The sequence below is a fragment of the Notothenia rossii genome (assembly GCF_949606895.1).
Source record: "Notothenia rossii genome assembly, chromosome: 5".
NCBI lineage: Eukaryota > Metazoa > Chordata > Actinopteri > Perciformes > Nototheniidae > Notothenia > Notothenia rossii.
The window spans coordinates 65,411,962-65,431,463 of NC_136903.1; the positions used below are offsets into that span (position 1 = coordinate 65,411,962).

The 19,502-nt window shown below is 38.9% G+C and overlaps 1 protein-coding gene across 4 annotated transcripts in view; it reads right to left on the minus strand.

The window, feature by feature from the left end:
- The window catches only part of rap1gapb (RAP1 GTPase activating protein b), a 287,393-nt gene that overhangs the window by 105,200 nt on the left and 162,691 nt on the right, over positions 1-19,502 (minus strand). For 3 of the 4 annotated variants that reach the window (XM_079683382.1, XM_079683381.1, XM_079683380.1), the window contains exons 6-14: positions 13,780-13,827; positions 11,222-11,260; positions 10,927-11,112; positions 10,094-10,197; positions 3,954-4,032; positions 3,811-3,864; positions 3,633-3,716; positions 3,450-3,550; positions 2,879-3,008 (exon numbers count right to left, since the gene is read on the minus strand). In XM_079683382.1, the coding sequence (XP_079539508.1) occupies positions 2,879-3,008; positions 3,450-3,550; positions 3,633-3,716; positions 3,811-3,864; positions 3,954-4,032; positions 10,094-10,197; positions 10,927-11,112; positions 11,222-11,260; positions 13,780-13,827 (825 nt within the window). Of the gene's footprint in view, positions 1-2,878; positions 3,009-3,449; positions 3,551-3,632; positions 3,717-3,810; positions 3,865-3,953; positions 4,033-10,093; positions 10,198-10,926; positions 11,113-11,221; positions 11,261-13,779; positions 13,828-15,631; positions 15,668-19,048; positions 19,302-19,502 lie in introns of those variants that run through there. The other variant, XM_079683383.1, reaches the window with a different exon arrangement.

The window sequence follows — 19,502 nt, forward strand, 5'->3', positions numbered from 1 at the left end:
GAAATATGAATTTTGTCACCTCAGTGCCTTTTGCTTGGAATTCTTATAAAGACGGCTCAAGTGTCAATTTACTTTTTGTAAAAAATTGTCAATTTAATTTATGACTATAAATTATTTATAGTATCCTGTATGTAATAATTTCCCAGAAATGTTTTCATACTAGCAGTCAAACCATGAAATAGTAGTGGAAATCCGAATGTCAACATATATATTCTGCTCAGCCATCCGAGATTAACCCAAATCACTCCACAGGATGGAAGCTGAGGCAGGTATATCAGATTTTGCAAACGGATACAGTTCGAAAAACAGATCTGCTCAGTCCTAAATGTTCTTGGTGCAGGCAGTGTTGGCAAAAATAGCCCCAGCTCTGGTGATCCTCCTCGGTAAACATTGTGACACCTGCACTGCAGCAGCATGAGTTGATTATCCTCTGTCAGTCATCAGACTGAAGTCCAGACATCTCACAAAGGCTCCTCACACCTGGTAGCTGTAGTATCAGTCAGTGCACATATTTACTCTGGAGTTTATAGATTATTCTTCCACATTTAGCAGTCTAATTACTTGTCAGTTGCTGTAAACTTTAAAGCAACTGACTGTTAAAGACAGTCTGTTTGTTCACATGAGAGCAATCATCCATCTGTTTCAGGCGCTGGCAAGATTTCGTAATATGCTGAAGTCATAGCAGTCATAACGACCAGACACTTTAAGTCAGAACTGTTTGGTAGAAGTCCAACAACTCAATATTAAATATGTGCAAATGGTCCAGACGTTTATCCTAATCAAAAGTTTATTCTCTTATTTTTTGCGATACGTATGCATTGTTTCACAGGAAAATAAAGTTTTGAAGAGAATTTAGGTTACAATTTGACAGACATAAATGAGTAGCAAGTCATTTGTGAAGAAAATTACAGCCTCCCCCACACCGCTTATTTTGATACATCTAATGATAAAGTTATTTTTGTTAAAATGTATGTCTCAGACCGTAGACAGGTTATATTTGGCTGTAGAGGCAGGGCAGCCAGGTTACTACTGCATCATCCCTGAGCTTATTAGCTGCCAGCTTTGATATTTACTTAAGCACAGGGGCTTTCTTAGCTCAGAAAAGCCAAATAACATTCCTCCCATTTCTCTGTGCAGATGGACTACCAAACTCACCAAGGACAGTCAGACACTTAAAAAGCTAACTCAGTAAGCGTGGGGCTGGACTGAGACACTTGACATCTGTTAATGCCATACATCCGCTCAAATCTAATCCCATTCACTTAGATCTGGCTGCATTAATGTTGTAGCTTCTCCCTCCTGAGATAATGCTATGTTATTAAGGTTGCACTTTTGCCTTTTTTCTTGAGTTCCCTCATGAATCATGTTATGTGGGTGTTGTTTATGTCCTCTGTTTCTCTTCTTGCCTCGGCAATGTGGACAGTCTGTGCAGGGTTACTGTGGTGACAAAGTTCAAACCACTCAAAGAGGCAGAGCAGAGCTGAGGACTAATTCAACTTACTGCAACATTTCATCAAAGAGATAAAAGTCTCTAGCCACAAAGACCAACAGCAGGGAAACGTGCTAGTAAGAATATTGCATATGCTTTTGGAAAATTGTCAAAACAATTAAATGTCTCTACAACAGTACGGCAAGTGAGGACACCAGACCTAAGAAAATGTGATTGCTTAGAATAATGCACTTTACTTGAAAAGCTCAAGTAAAGAAGATTAGAACATATTTTAAATGGTCCTATTGTGCTTTTCTGGGGTTTTCATTTTCCTGTAATGTGTAATACTGTATGGGTTTGTTTGCATGCGAATGGTCTGTAAAGGCTACAATGTTTTTATTCTTTCTGAACATTAAAGCATGTAAACATTTCACAGTATAGGCACACAACACAAATATGAACCTTAAAGTTAGCATAATAGGGCCCCTTCAAAGTATGCATGCTCATTAGTTAAAGTGATAGTTTTAGGAAATAAGATAAATTGCTTTCTTGCTGTAGCCAAGAGTTAACATCAATACCAATCTCACTGTGAGCCTGTTAATGGAAAAACTGCTGGCCTTGCTCTGTCCAAAGTTCAAAAACACAATCTTCCTACCAGCACTAATCGACATATTTTTGTATTTAATCTAGACAAAAACAAAGTTAACATTTGAAACTTGTGGAAGGTAGGGGTCATCCAAGAAAAAGTCATTAACCTTAGCTGAGAGGATTGTATTTGAACATTTTTCACATTTTTGCTTTAGTACCAATAGATTCAGGGTTAATTAGAGGTAAGAGTTTTTATTTCCTTGGGAAATATTGTGAAATCTTTTTATCTTACTCAGGTTTTATTTATCAAATCAAATCAGGTTTTATTTATATTGCACATTTAAAAAAAATGTTTGGGTCGAGCCAAAGTGCTATACATGCAATAAAAAACACTTTACTGCGATAGCAACAGAAGACAAAAAATTACAACAGCAAATATAAAAATCAAACACATGGAAATGTCATGAGTCGTGCTCCGCTCTGATTAGAAGGCCAGGGAGAAGAAGTGAGTCTTTAGTGTCTATTTAAAAACCACTAGGGTCTGGGCCGACCCAACATGGAGGGGCAGAGTGTTCCAGAGCCTGGGGTCAGCTGCTGCAAAGGCTCGGCGACAATAAAGTGAGAAAGTCAAACTATTCCTTTAACCCTGCTTATTGGTGTATTAGTTTAGATTGAGCATCACATGATTTGTCTTGCTTCATAGGAATCCACCATAAAATGTAGAGTTCAGCTGTTGCTCTCATCTGATGTGTGGAGGATTTACATGGAGAACTTTATAAAGGAATTAGTGAAGGCCATGAAAACTACCAAGAATACACATATAAGTTACCCTGGTAATGAATTATTGGAATGTCATTATACCTGCTGTGAGTCACCTTCCGTGTAAGGCAGCTTGGTGGACACATGGAACATTATGTCCATATTATGGAAAGTTGTGTAGACGGATTCGGTCCCCGTCTGCCCATGAGCGACATCCAGTCCACCCCGAAACCTGAAGAAGAAAAAGAAGAGGTGGATGTTTAAAAAGCAAAGAAGAAGCAAGAAAAAGAAGAGAGTATAGAATGGAGGAGAAGAGAAGACTATGAAGTCAAAGACAGGACTGAGATGAAAGGAGAGAAGATGGAAAAGAGATGAAAGCTGTTTAAGGAGTGGAACACAAGAGCATGCTCTCTGAGGACCCAGCCGATCCACCATCATCCATCATTGAGGGAATGCCAAGGGCACTTCTTCTGCCTACTCAATCACAATGTCAGCAACACTGCAAATATCAAGACACTCTAAAGCGCTTTTTTAAGCCAATTCTGATCAATAGCAAAGTGAATGATGGCCTGCTTCTAGCAGACATGAGATGAAGAGCTATACTGAGAATCAAGCAACATTAAATCTGCTGCAGAGAAACACTCAAAGAAATTGATCTTAAAAGTGTCCAAACCCTTTAAAGTCATGAAGTTCAACCTTGTGGCCCAGAAACTCCAAGAACTCCACAAAGGAGGGACTTTCTTCCATGTTCCCAAACAGCTCCTCTTCTGTTGTCTGAAGAAAAGGACATTTTCAGGAGGAGTGACACATACTACAAAAGCAAAGATTAGCAGTGGTATCTCTGAAGTTCACTCACCTGGCCAAACGCTTGATAAATAACCCCAAACTTGAAGTTGTTGCTGATCACATGCTCATCAAAGGTGACAATGAGCATTGATGCCTGAGGACGAGAGAGCAGCAAGTATCCAGCTTCATGAGATGGATGTGTCATGTTGGTTGATATCAAGAGATCATTTTCTTTTTGAAATGCCTACCTTTGGATAGAGGACAGGATAAAACCTATCCACGTTTACTTCTTCACAAACAAGCTGTTAACCCACAAAATGAAAATGACAGAATGAAAATGCACTGAAATACAGTTTGTGACTTTGTATTCTGTGTGATAACAACTGCTTACCTTGGCCATCTGAACCACATTGGGGAACTCGGTGAGGCAGGAAATTGGAATCACATCATGGTAGGTTTTTATCTTTGTGCTGAAAGGCAAACCGCTTGAAAAGTCAAAATACTCACTGTTTGGTTGAACTAATCCAAAGCAATCCTCCTGCTTTAATGTTTTCTTTCTTTGATGTTGAACATTCATTCTAATTAATACCAGTTCAAAGGGGACCTTTCCTATAGATGTTGTATGGAGCTGGGAGCATAATGTTTTTTTACGCTATAGATGATGTGTTTGAACCTAAGTTCGCTGAGAGAGGGTTGAATAGATATCAATGCAGTATCTGACAGGTACATTAAACAGTACCACAAAAACCTTGCCACATCGAGTACTGAAACTAATTATGAAAGACGAAGTTGTTGGGATACAAGTTAGGCTAATTAAAATACTGAATTAACTCAACAAGGACATCCACTGTATCGTTGCCTATTTCCTCACTACGTGGTAGCTCAACCCAGTCTCACGGCATTTCGTGTTATAGTCACGACATTTAATCTATTGATTCGTGTTCACCAACACGATTTTCCCCTTTTTTTCATGTCGCATAGAACGATTTTAAAAGCAATGCATTTCTATTGGTAGTATGTTTCGTGCCTGCAGCACGTCTTTTTGTCCGTTCGGGTCTTGAAAGACCGGAAGCTGTGGGGTTCATAAAAACATGTTCTTACTCAATATCAAGCCACGATTATTGTTTTTATTTTAAATGATAATGTCGGACTTTTTTTGTCGTCTGTGAGCAAAATAAAGGGGGCTCAGAGCCTCAGAATACTGAAATATTTTTTTTTTGTATCTGTTTTTCCTTCTAATTTGTTATTCTTTTCTAAATAACACACTGTTATTTACTCACCAATAACACATAATTATCCTTGTTTTTATCTATTAGTTTAATTCCATAATCTCTGGCTTTTTTGGCGTCCGTCAGGAACTGAATTTCAAAATAAAAATAACCGGAAACAGACGTAGGCCTATAAGGGACATTTCGAGCAAGATCCTCAGCTATGGTTTAAGCTCGCTGATTGGATGTTTTAGCAGCAATGCATGTAGGGATATGGTGTTAATGCGATATGAAATCCGAAAAAACTATGAATACTTGACGTGGATCATAAATATATATATCAACAATAAAATAACATCTTCAATTTCTCTTCACACAATACGTCTCCTTGCAGTATCAACACTTATTCGGCTGTCTTTTACATTTGATCTAATTCGTAGATAGGTTATATTTACACCATAACGGTGCACAGCTGATATACAAGGACTTGTAGTTTTACTGATATTAGATACTGATTTTCTTTGAATATAAGAATGTAAATACTGAGTCTGAAATAATATAGCAATATGCTGTAAAATTATGTGAAAACATGAATAAAACTACACATCTTCAGATGTTGTACATACATAAGTGTCCTACACTAATAATACAAAGTTATTATGGTTGTGTGTACCTTGTGTGCACCGCCTAGTGGTTAAAGCACGTTATTGAATTATTGTTTTTACGTGTCATATTTGATGAAAAAAATATTAAGAGTACGTACTTTCATACGGCGAAAGTAGAAGGTCAATGATAGAAATATAGAATATAAAAAATCAAGAAGATACTGTCAGTGATCTCTACAATAAAAGAGTTTAGTGCCAGATGTACAAAGATATTAATATGAGGATGTGCAAAACAGAAAAACGAATTAACCTTTATTCAAACATTAAATAATACTTTAGATTAAGGTCTTCTTTTAAATAAGAAAAAAGCTTTGGGGGTATCTACAGATAAATATTAAGCCTGACAAAGTACTTAACGTCTAATACATATTGCTTTCCTGCAATGTTAACTATGTTGAAGCACTTATTTTAACTGATATTATACACATTCATTATAGTCTTATGTATGTAGATAGAATAAGAAATGTGCAGAATTTGACAATTTAATGGTGGAGGTACAAACACATATTGATAGATGTCTTGTAATGCACTGTTGAGGAACCTCAGCTGCGACCCAAGTTTTTCATTCATTGCATAACTACACCGTAGTTTTGTATATGATATGTCAATAAACCTTAGAAAATCTTAAAATCTTGAAAGGGATGTGCGAAATAGCCATTATACAGCCTTTAATTAACTATTATTAGAGAATAACGAGTAATGAATATACTTTATTACTCGTTTCCATTCATGCCAATTGCAGATAAATGTTTAGTCTTCTCAAGCACCAACTATCAAATATCTCTCCTGATTATTGGCACTTGACAATCACCTTCCCTGAATTTTACTCAGGTGTAACTAAAGTCTGATTTAAGGGTTGTTTATATTTCACATCATTAATCAGAATCTGCAAAGTAACTCAAATAAATGTAGTGGAGTAAAAATACCAGGTTAACCTCTGAATAGTGGAGTAGAATTACAAAGTAACAATGAGCTGTGATGTGGGTATATATTAATGCTGCGCATTATGGACACTAGCGATTTTCACCCATTTATTAATTATATGTTTTACATTTGATAACACCAATGGGTTTAATACTGGCAACTTCTAATCATGGGAAAAACGAAAACGTTCAGTAGAGACGTCCCATAGAACATTTTGCGAAACACAATAGCCAGCATGTGTAGTTCTGGGGGGGCGTTCGATTCCAGTTTTGGATAGTCTGTTGTAGTTTCGTTCCATTTCAAACAGCTGTTTGACGCTTGGCGTGCCCTTGGCGCACTGCCACTCCAACATCCAATCCCAAAGCTTGAAGATTAATCACGGGGACAGTAGTCCTAAACGATAGCTGGGAATTATGGGTAGTGTAGTGTCTTCGGCCATCGTAAACTCAGAAATGTTCTTCGGATTTCATATCGCATTAACAACATATCCCTACATGCATTGCAGCTAAAACATCCAATCAGCAAGCTTACACCACAGCTGAGGATCTTGGGTAATCAGTTCAGTGGCTGTGTATCGCAAAGATGCTCGAAATGTACCTTATAGGCCTACGTCTGTTTTCGGTTATTTTTATTTTGAAATTCAGTTCCTGACGGACGCCAAAAAAGCCAGAGATTATGGAATTAAACTAATAAATAAAAACAAGGATAATTGTGTGTTATTGGTGAGTAAATAACAGTGTGTTATTTAGAAAAGAATAACAAATTAGAAGTTAAAAAAGATTTAAAAAAAATACAGATTTCAGTATTCTGAGGCTCTGTGCCCCATTTCTTTTCCTCACAGACGACAAAAAAAGTCAGACATTATACGATTTAAAATAAAAACAATAATCGTGGCTTGATATTGAGTAAGAACATGTTTTTATGAACCCCACAGCTTCCGGTCTTCCAAGACCCGAACGGACAAAAAGACATGCTGCAGGCACGAAACATGCTACCAATAGATGAGAGTAACAAATTCGTCACTTCCGGGCAAAAATAAAGGCTGCGCACACTTTTTGGGGAAAACAACGCTGTCAGTTGAACGGGGGTCAATACAAATTATGAAGTTTTTGCCAATCCGATCAGAAATTTAAGAAAACCGGAGATTTTTGGATCTTCAAAGAGCCCGATTCCAATGGCCAGACAGGCAAACAATTGCATTAAGCCATTAGAAATCGACGATCGGGCTCGATATATGGTTAAATATAGCAGTAGGCTATCGATTTTCATAGATGAGAGTAAGTCACTGAGTACGTCACTTTACTGCCCCGCCCACATTTGGGGGAAACAACGCTGTCATTTGAATGGCGATCGAGCCTAAAGTCGCAGAGCTCTTATTTTACTGTCCTTTCTTCTTAGAGGAAGTACAGAAACACTGAACTCTTGATTATTTTTAATGTTTGAGGTGCAATAAACGACACAGCAGCTTTTTGGCATGATAAAACTATTATGTTCCGCCTCGCTCATGAGAGTAACAGCTGGAGAAATTACAGCCTCGCCTACTGATTTTAATTTAACCATACATCAAGACCGATTGTCGATTACCAATGATCGAATGTAATTGTTTGCCTGACTGGCCATCGTAATCGAGCTCTTTGAAGATCCAAAAATCCACGATTTTCAAAAAAACTTGATCGGATTGGCAAAAACTTCAGAATTTGCATTGATCGCCATTCAAATGACAGCGTTGTTTTCCCCCAGAAGTGGGCGGGCCCGTAATTTTTTCCCGAAAGTGACGTAGGTGTTACTCTAATCTATAGAAATACATTGCTTTTAAAACCGTTCTGTATGACACTTAAAAAAAGGGGAAAATCGTGTTGGTGAACACGAATCAATAGATGAAATGTCGTGACTATAACACGAAATGCCGTGAGACTGCGTTGGGTAGCTAGACAACAATGCTAATTTATTATTTACCAAAACTAGTAAGGATACTGTGGTGACACCATGTGGGACCATAATTCACCTTGTTTATTGTGTTGCCACACGGACCCTTTAGTGGGAACACCTGTTGCTTTAGCTTGCCATTCCTGCTAGCTTGTGATACAGAGCAGTTCATGTATTAACCTAATGGAGATGAATGGATAATAAAGATTGGAACTCCATTCTTAATACACCGCCTCCGACACCCTTTCTTCGGCACCACAATAATGACATTGTTTCTATGAAGTCCTGAAGTGCATATTCAAGAACTCTTTTTAGAAGTTCCTTGCTTTAAAATGAGTTGGCTGTACACAGTAAACAGTTAGCATCTTCAACCAACTTTTGGTGCTAACGTTAGCTTAATCCGCTAGCTAAAAGAAACGTTGTGCCTTTGTGCCTTTATTTGGAATCAAGGTGCCATTTTTATTAAGATTTTTGATTGTCATTCTGCCAAAGTTATCATTGTAGACTAAAGGGCGAAGAAGAGTGGGGCTTGCTGAACGTCCTAATCATTATTTATGCTAAAAAATATACCTTGGTGTGTTACAGTGTATAAACAAGACTTATATCTCATAATGTAGATCTTCTACAGATGCTTTACATTTGGACTGTGAGTCAGTGCCTTTGACTACACCAGCTGAAGGTGATTGGGGTGACTGTGGGTGTTGCCCACCCGGTGGAAAACATCACTATGTGAACAGTGTTGTGGGCTCAGTGTTACCTGGCAACATGCTCATCCACTCTAAAGCTCCATTAACAAAGACGGAATGCAGCTATTAAAATCTGGAGTGGAGAATCTTTGGTGCTAAAATGTATTCACAGGTTATATGGTGCGCTGAGTTGCGCCTCACTCCCCCTTGTCTGTCTATAGCAGAATGTGAAGCAGGATTTTGTGGGTGAGCAGGTGGGAGTTGCTACTCTTGTGCAACATAGATGAATAGTGTGCTGATTGTAGAGTACTCGGTGGCACAGCTTTTAAAGTAATTTATACAGAAAGGTTCAGTGTTGTGCTGTATAACAGAAATATTTTAACAGTTATTTTTATGCTCACAATATTACACTACTACCAGAACATACACAAATTATGTATTGAACCCTGGCATGCATTTTTTTTGTGTTTCTAAATGTCTTGTTATATAGCTGAATGTCACGAGAAGCAGTATTAGTTGAGTTGAAAAGGTTACTTTTTCACCTGACTTTGACTTAAAAGTAAAACCAGTTGTTGAAGCCCTTCCTGAGATGAAGATTGTATATTTATTAAAACACAAAATGCTTTGAATGAGGGGTAGTCACTTTTCGAATTAAAGTGAGCACAAGTTGCAGAAATGATACGTTATTGAAGATAAAATTGACGAACATTTTTATTTCTGGTAGTGCAAACACTTATTTTTGTCAGCAATCAAGCAGAAAAATACATTTTTAAATTCAGTGGAAATTGAGGATGCTATTTTCCCTCTGTGTGATTTTTGCTTGACTTAACACTATTCTTGAGCAAGAAAAAAATAAAAAATCCATCTGAAAATGTCATGTGTGAAATGCCTCTATATGGAATAGGTCGGCTTGGGAGTAAATGCCACAAATCACTGCATTACATGGATATTTGAAGCCAGGGTTGTAAGAAAACAGTCATGGAGGGAAAATGAAGAAAATAAAAATAGAGTGAAGGCAGAGATATTGCAAAGTAAGGTATTATGATAAGGAAGGAACTAGCGAGAGAAAAGAAGCGTAAATAGAGAAAACAGGTCAGGGACAAAGATAATAGGAATTTGTACCGAAGCATTAAGCGCAGATGCTCCTGATCCCCAATGACATCATATTTCATGGTAAAGACCAAGTGGCCCAGGGCAGCATCCATGGTGTAATAATTAAAGTGTTCCTGGGGGCAGATAAGCAGAATTAATTTAAATGCAAGGATGAATACTCCTTCAGCAACTGACAATTAAAAAAACAATGCTATAATAAATTTGAAATAGAGAGGGGTAGAGGAAGTAACAGTCTTTTAATTTGGAAAAGTAGTACCTTTTGGAAAAGGGTGTGAAACAAGGTACAACTGCTTAGGTTCACATTGCAAAAAAAAGGCAAATATATACGTTTGTTTTTTCTCAAATGTATTCAAAAGTGCATGCATGCACGTCTTTGCCTATGGAGAGAATACTGATAGCACAGCAGTATTGACAAATGTAAAAGGTGTTCAAGGGGAACGCAGACTTTAAATTAAACGTCAAAAAATAAGAGTAGCAACTGCTTTTTTTCCTAATCTCTTTGCAAGGCCAAAACGTTCTCCATGTGCCATAACATCTCCTTTCAAATCAAAGACAGCCCACACACACACACACATTTAAATAGTAGGGTTCTTTGGCCTTTACTTCCACTTGACAAGATCCTAAAATCCTATAATCCTATTTTAAGAAATAAACCTAGACATAAATTAGCTGAACTCTGGCAATTGAATAACTAAATCAGCATAGTTTGCAAATTTCACGTGAGCAAATGAAATCCAATTGTATGTTCTAAGATGTTGTTTGAGATTTAATAAACAAGATTGAAAATGTTTTGCTGTGTTTTTAAATCCACAACACCAGACTCTTTTTTCCCCCATCCTCACCTTGCCCATGAATTGCTTCCTGTAGATTTTGGCGGTGCTGTTAGTCTCCAGTTTGATTTGGGAGGTAGGGCCGGGGGGTTGATCAGCCTCTGGGGGCTCTTTAGGCTCATGATTGGTCCCCTCAATCCAGTAGCCTCCAAATTGGGGCAGCAGGATGAGTGGAAAAGGACTAGTGCGACCTAGAACCTGACAGTGATGGGCAACCAACAAAGGTGTCATTTGTTTAGCTTCACAGTGCTGACATATTTAAAATATGTAGCGTGTTGTGTGAGTTATTTATGTGGAAAGCATATACCTCGTGAACGCTGGGATAAGGGATGTAGTCCTCTTCTGTCTGCAGGGATTGAAAAGAAAATCAGTCAAGCTGACAAACAGACGCTCCTAGTCATACTTTCAGATTTGGGTCTTTTGGGAAAATAATGATCACTCTGTGACAGAATATCAACTAAAGTACAAGCATTTCTCTTACACCACAAACATGGCAGAATCCACATTACAAGGCTATCTTGCAAATGTCTTACTATTTTTCTCTCCAGTGAATACATTCCAATGTGTTTTACTATCAAGTAGTGTGGTAAGAGGCTTTAAACTAGACTCACTTCTCTCGTTGTTGTAATGTAACTATTGGAAGTCTTTAAACACGTAATTTGGTAAACGTTGAAATATGTTATAACCTCCGGAGTTGCTAACATTTCTCCATAATTGACTTAAAAAAGGATACATTCTAACCTTTTATTCCTTACTGTACCGTCTGGTAGTGGTATTCAGTTATTTGGGCATTGCTCTGTTATGTTTGTTGCCGAAAACATTTTGAGACATGTTTCAATTTACTTCTTGGGAAAACACACTTTGCTTCAATTTTAGAAAGTGATTGTGTCCATTCCCCAAGAAAGCTTTTCAACAACCTCAGCAGACCATGCCTGGACTTGTTCCATTACAATTTATAGTTTTTTTTTGCCGGCCGGCTCTAATTGTCAACAAAGTAAACAGTCCTATGCAGAAAATATAACCTTTCTTATGAAATTGCCTTTCGTCAATTGTAGCTGCTATGGAGGCGATACAGGAGGAAAAGTCAGACCGACAGACTGTGAGCAATATACTCTCTTTTGAAGTGTATTATTGTCATTCTGGCTGCTACAGTATTTCAGCAATTGCGCAGTAATCCTTGCAATTCACACCTTTATATAAGTTCACCTATACCTTTCTAAAATGCTGCTGCTAATTGTTTACCATGGGAATGTACTATTTTCTCTTTATTTTATTTACACATGTGGGCTCTATATTCTACATGTTAAGTCTACTCTTTCTTATTTCTGCCTTTGATCTGAAAGGTCACTTTTGCTGTAATCCTGTCCTTAAGGACGAGTAAAAGAGTTCTGATTGTGATTAAAATAAATAATGACTTGATATCACAAAAACAAAAGTGAGGTGTTTTAGTGGTGTTAAATTGGATAAATAAATATACCTTCCTTACAACAAAGCTGACCCAGACATTTGCCATATTACACTAAAGTATATGCCAAAAGTATGTGTCTTTCCACGTTGTTTGAATACATTTGGTTTTAATGATAAGCCCTTCTTCCAACTTTGTGGCAACAGCTTTGAGTCAGTCCTTTTCTGATTCCACGTGACATTACCCCTCTGCACGAAGCCAGGTGCATAAATAAATTGTTATCTGCACACAATCCTGACTTCAACCTTATCCAACACCTTTAGGATAAAGTAAAGCTGACTCAGAGCCGAGCCTTATCGCCCGCTTTCAGAGCCCAACGTCACTAATGCTCTTTGTGGCTGAAGGAAACAAATCCCTTAAAGTTAGGCTCAAACATTTTGAAGAGAGCCTGTTCAGAAGAGTGAAAGCCTATTAATTCCCATGGTTTTGGATTGAGATTTTCAACAACCACACATGGGCATGCTATTGTATGTCTGTAAACTTCGGTCATATCGTGTGCATCTTTTATAGCTCATTTGTTGAGTGGCATTTTGCAAAAATTGTTGACGCCAACCGAACTGTAGAATTTTCTTCATAAGAGCCTTTAAATAGGCCCTTTTATGCTTATTGGGTTTTTTTCTTTCGTGAATTGTCTTGTTTAGGTTTTTTTTTTGCATGTAAATGGTCTGCAAAGGCTAAAATCCCAAAGCTCCCCCAAGAGGGAGTTTCTCTCCCACACACTCCCCTGTGCATGAAACACCACAATTGTAGTTCTCTGTTTAGTTACGCAACATGACTAGTACAGTAACATCACTGCATAACAATTGTACTTCTATTGGCTAGCGCTCAAACACATTGTACGTGACAGGCTTAGGGGCCGGACATCTGTGAGCGGTTTGACCAATCACAACAAAGCGGGCCAGCTAACCAATTACAGCAGACTGTGCTCTGGTTTCAGACAGAGGGTGAGGGTTGAACATTAAAGCATGTAAACATGACACATTAGAAGCACACAATCCACATTTCATACAGAATATAAGCATAATAGACTCCAAAACCACATTAAACATATCATAAAGCAGCCAAACTTTCACCAAGATACTTTATTGTTGTCAGTTCCGAGCAATAAATGTTTATATTTTCTTATTTTAGATGATTCTTATCGATTGTTTGTCCTTTCTGACCTGACCTCGAGTATCATGCTAAGAGTACCTCCCAGTATTCAATGCCAACGGCAATCTCCTGCCTGCTTATTAGGACAGCTTAGGATTTTACAGTCCTATTCCAGTTGAGTTCCTAACTCAGATGCTGAGCATCCTAATGCCTGTCTGACAGCTGATAAGGAAAGGTTTATAACTCTACCATTACGGATGCTTTACCAGACTGAGGCCTATGAGGAGTTATGAGGATTTGTGACTCACTTTGAGGGGGGGAGGCAGGGGGCATCTTTGCTCATCCATTCTGCAACCCTGTAGAGAGAAAAATGATAGGATATTGAGGGAAACTGTGATATACCCACAAGAAAGTCCACATGGTTAAACAAAGAGATGTTTACACAGAACATGTTTGATTGGTTCTTGCAGGAGTCGAGAGAGAGATAAGTCTTTGTGACAATAATTCATGTCTACTCAACACAAGCTTGATCACCAGATGGGCCACAGAAAGAGGAAGTAAATAGAAGTTATATCTTGGGGATTACAGCGAGTGAAAAAGATAAGCAGAGGTCCATGAGAACAGGGGATGTGTTTCCATCAAGCCGTACTGCAGATATCATTAACTGCAATTCCACTTAACAGCCCAAAAAATGCCAAAACAGCGCTTTTTATCTACTCTATCTGTGCTTTTTCTGTTGATTCACAACTACTGACAGTTCCCAAAGCACAGAGAGAGACAAGGAACAAAGCATTCCTGATCAGTGGCCTCTTTGTGTGGAATACCCTGCAGCAAGATTTGAGTCGCATCACATTTAATGTACCCTTTTTAGTACCAAGGAAGATGAATCAAATGGAATTTTGAAATGCTTTCATTAAATCTACTCTTTGAAGAGTCTTCCACTGCTCTCTTTTTCTCCCTTATTCCCTTTACATGTTGGAGGAAGTGCCTTACTAATAATGAAATATGCCACTGTTGTCTGCAGCTCAGTAGTGCTGCTCATGCACTTAAGAAACAAAGTAAACTAAATAAACATGGTATCAACCACCCAACAATCACACAGTAGCTCAGAAACACTTAAGGCATTATAATTCAAATGAATGCATTAGTAACACATATATTCATGTCTAGACATAACGCCTTCTATGCCTGTGATTCCTCTTCCGGCAGAAGCGCTTCAGAAAGATGTTGTGAGCCTCTCCAATGTTTTACATATTCTTATCCCTAATCATGCTTTGTGTCTTTCAACATTTTTCTTTTCCACCTTTAACTTAGAATACAATTCGGATTTAAAGGGGCCCTATAATGCTTGTTGGGGTTTTCCCTTTCCTGTAGTGGGTTATATAGATTTTTGTGCATGTAAATGGTCTGTAAAGGCTAAAATCCTAAAGTTCCTAAAGGAATTTCTCTCCCACACACTCCCAATTAGCATATTAGGGCCCCTTTAAAAAGTGTTTCCGGATCACGTTGATTTGAACCTGAAACAGTATTGCTTAAGTCTCGAGTTAATTTCCATTAAGTGATAGACAACTAAGAAGACATGTTATTGTATAAACAACTCTGGTTTGTAAATCTACAGACCAAGTAATTCCAAATGAAAAGGAATACAAATATGTTGAAGCCTTAAACATTAATGATACCATATCAAAGCACATTCAGATTGTTGAGTCTGGTTTGTGTAACTCTCATTAATGGATTGAAAAATCACGGGGTACAAAACAAACTACATTCCTTGAAATCTCTAACAACGTTTCATACATCTAGTGACACAGACAAAACCACAACACCGTGAAGAGATAACACAAAGGCTCTGTTCAGCAGTTAATACGCATCATGTTTCTAAAGACCGCCTAGGGCTTTCATCGCTACAAATAAAAAAATAAAAAAACATTAATGTCAAAGGCAAGAATTCAGGACACACACATTTAAGGGTTGCAGAAGCAGGGTTGTGGACTGGAATGCAAACATTTCAGGGAAAGCATAAAATGGACTCTCGAAATAGAAGTTAATGGGAAATTTATTTTTCAAAGCGAGAGAAATTCTGCCCTTTGATTAGAGTTTGGAAGAACTGCCAATTTAGGCAGCAAGTACAGAAGGCGGAGCCAAGGTTCCTTACAATACCTGCATCTTCTCGATCATGGCAAACAGGTCCGAGGTCTGGGGAAGAGAGTTGACACAGATCCAAAAAGGGACATGGGTATGAAAGTTGTGTTGATAAACTTTTCTCTGAAATATCTGCTCAATGCAAAAGCTGGCAAGACACAATACATCCTGTTGGAATGTTTGACGCCCCCTAATTCCCAATTTCACATTGACAGACGGCCCTTAAAGCTCCTGTCACACTGTCCCGAAATTGACACCAGATGGACACACGAATATGGAATTGTGAATTTCGCACAAAGATGGCCCCGAACTTGGTCAACAGCCAAGCAACAGCCGAAGCAAGTAAGATGCCTACAGAAGGCCACATGATGGCACCCGAACCCCAAACGAAAATATGGTCGTAGACTTTACTGATGATTTAGAATGGATGCAGACTCAACGTAAGAGCGTGTGCCTCTTCGGGGGGGTGCCAACATTTAAACATGCACTTTATTCTCTACTTTCTTCGTCTTTATATGTAGATTAGAAGATATTACTTATCTCCGTCATGTTGTTTCCATAGCAACAACAACTTCCTGCCAACAGCGTAAACTCGCCTTCAAAACAAAAGCATCTAAATAAAACAGGAAGTTAACCTAAATTGCATTTAAGACATATAACTGCAACGAAAGTAACGAAAACAATGTAATATCCTTTTCAGTTTCACAGAACACAAATTGGGTTATTTACATAATATGTTTACATGATTTTGTTGTGCAATAAATGCAATCTCGATGTCATCGTACTATAATACGATGGCTACAAGACGGCATTGCGAGGGCTTCACGTAGTCGTGTTGCCTTCCTAGGACAATCGGGCAGCTTCTTGTTTCCTTCGTATTGTCTTTGTGAGGCGAAAAATGCCCGATGGCACCGATGATCAGACGAAGATGACACGATTTGACAAGATGCCCTCACGATGGCCTTACGAAGTGCAAAATGGACACACAAATTCAACACGAAAATTAACCTTTGCAAGGTCCTTTGGCAATTTCTTTGGCATGCCAAAGATTTTGCCACCGCTCACGAAGTTGCTGCCGGAGCCTGAGAAACTCCACCGGCGGTTATACGATGGCTTAAGATGCCCTCACGAATGGCCCGATGTTGTTACGATCAGAGCCGAATTTGAAAATGTCCTTTATCGTGTGTCCATCTGATGTCAATTTCGGGACAGTGTGACCACCCCACTTAACACCAATCTAACTGAGGATCCATTTAACTCCATGAGAATTGTTTCTCCGTGCTTGAAGACAAACTCACTGTAAACAAGTAACTCTTACGGCCCGTCTACACTACAGGCATCGAAAAATGCTTTCAACGCTTCGCCCATTCACTTGAATGGGGTGACGTAGAAGATTTTTAATCTTCGCCGAACTGCATTGTGGGGAGCATGGCATGGCTTTGCAAGCATCACGAGCATCTATCGGCATCATGTTCAACTTTTGAGGCTCGATGCTTGGCATCAGCCAATCAAATCCCGTTTATGCAAATCCCGCCAGTGCAAGCGCAGCCAATCAAACCGCGTTCAAGCTGGGAGAGCCAGACCGCAGTTAATTTCCTCATATTCCAAACGAGATATTACGGTAGCAAATCACCCGGTTCTTTACGACCAGTACTATTTACCGGGATACAAACCGGAGGAACCAGGCATGGAGGGAAGTGGCAGAGACAGTGGGTGAAACTGGTAGGTTTTTCGCCTGTTTGGAGAGTTTATATCCAGTTTACTTCGTTTTAACATTGCTATTGCTTTGTATGTCGGGGGCGGGAGATTCATGTGATTGGTTGTTGGTCGCAAAAAATCGCCAAGTTTCAGACACGCCCAGCATCAAGATTTTTTGATGCCTGTAGTGTAGACGGGCCGTTAGGGGAAAATGAGCTTCAAAGCTCCACGGTGCCTCTCCGTTGCCACAGCCAACAGCTCATCTGACTTCATGCAGCCACCAAATTAGCTTGAAGGCGCTATGATCTTTCAGTCACAATAATACCTACCTTCAGATTCGGAGTATACAAGGCAAGACATAAAAGTAAATTGACATCTGGGTTCTATGTCAACCTTGTATAATGTCAATGTTTTGTGTCCAGGTGGTGCACTGCTGCTTATTTGACAAAGATAATTTGATACAGCTTCTACATTTTAAATTGCACTGGCACAGAACATAATTTAGTGTTTGCTCCTTTGCAGGGGTAAGCAAATAACTGTGTGTCTTTTTGGCAGAGGATACATTATGGATTTTTAGGCAGCTCCAACCTGAGATGAAGAGGATTGCAACAGCCCTGGCAGCAGTGCATGTTGTGGTGTGAGCCCTCTGTTCACCATGTAACAAACGTGCCCAGCTGATGTTTCCACATGACAGCTTACATGTATTCAGGGCATAGTATGCATACACACAAAACCACGGGAAAGCGTGTACTTTATGTCCGTATAAACATTTCAACACGTGCATGCACTTAGGCGTTCCTACACCCACAGTATAACCATCCATAAAAGAACACACCTGACTGTGACCTATTTGCTAAAGGTGTGGCTGTGAGTCTATTGTTGCATGGTAAAATAAACTGCAACATGATATCAGGGTAAATACTGATCTCCTGACTGCCAAATAAACTGAAAGAGACATATCATGTTTTATGATGACCAAATTAGGAGTGAACCACAGAGTAACAGAGAGAATGGGAAGCAATGCTTTCCGGGATTATGAAGGCAGATTGTTAACCACAGACTCAGGGACAGTTTTATTCTACAGGTCAAAACACTGTTAAAGAGCTCTGTGAAGTGCCTTCACCTTCATATGTTTAAAGCATTCATCTGTTCACAGCTCATATATTGATTTAATTTAACATTTAGGAGGACTAGTAGGATTTCATTTTACATTCTGTGTTTATAAATCTTATTCTATTTTACGTGTATATATAACTTAGTTGTTTCTGCATCTACTTGACCATTGGTCAAATTATTTTCTATTTCTGTTAGTTCTTGCACTATTAAATGTCTTATGTTTATTTATGCTACATTATTGGAGGAGCCTGGGACTCAATATTTTCATTGCCAAAAGTACACTGTAGCTATTGTGCTATGACAATAATCTCAAGATATGTAGATGTATGTCCTAATAAGAATAGCATCATTATTACAGATTTGATTTACTGTATTTTCCATTCGTCATCAGGCAAACCAAAGGTATTTACACTGCATATTCTGTCTTTATGGAGTATATCTAGGGCAGGACCTAGATTAGTGGAGTGTGTGTCTGACTCTGCAATGTACAACAATCTAATATCCACTGTCCTGCAGCCACAAACAAATATTCCATTGCCTCTAAGCTACCTTAAGAATTAAACAAGCAGCAATAACTGGAGTGAGAAGAATCTCTCACTTCCAGCGAGTGAAAATACTCACATCACTGAGGCATCGTCTCTTGAGAAAGGGCTTACTGTGGGGACTGTTGGGCAGTCCATCCAATAAGGCATTCTTTGCTATCCTGAGATCAGTCATCATTCCAATAGTTGGATACAGGCAAGCTGACAAGAGTGAGGGTGTTGCTGTCACGTCAGTCACAAGAAGAAAGGCAATATTGACAATGACGCTTCTCACTCACTGTCGCTCAGGCAATAAACTAGGAGAGTCGACCTGATCGCTGTCAATATGAATCATAGCTCAGCATGTGAGTTAGGAGCATACAGCACGCAGTAGTGTGAGAATTTCATTTCCTTTCCTTCCCTTTTTGCACGGCCCAGCCCACCCCACCCTCCCATGGACACAGACAGCTGTTCAGTAGGAAGTAGGAGGAAGGGAAGAACACTGTGTCTCCCCTCCCTTAGTCACAAAACACAGCTTCTCTTTTTTTGTAATC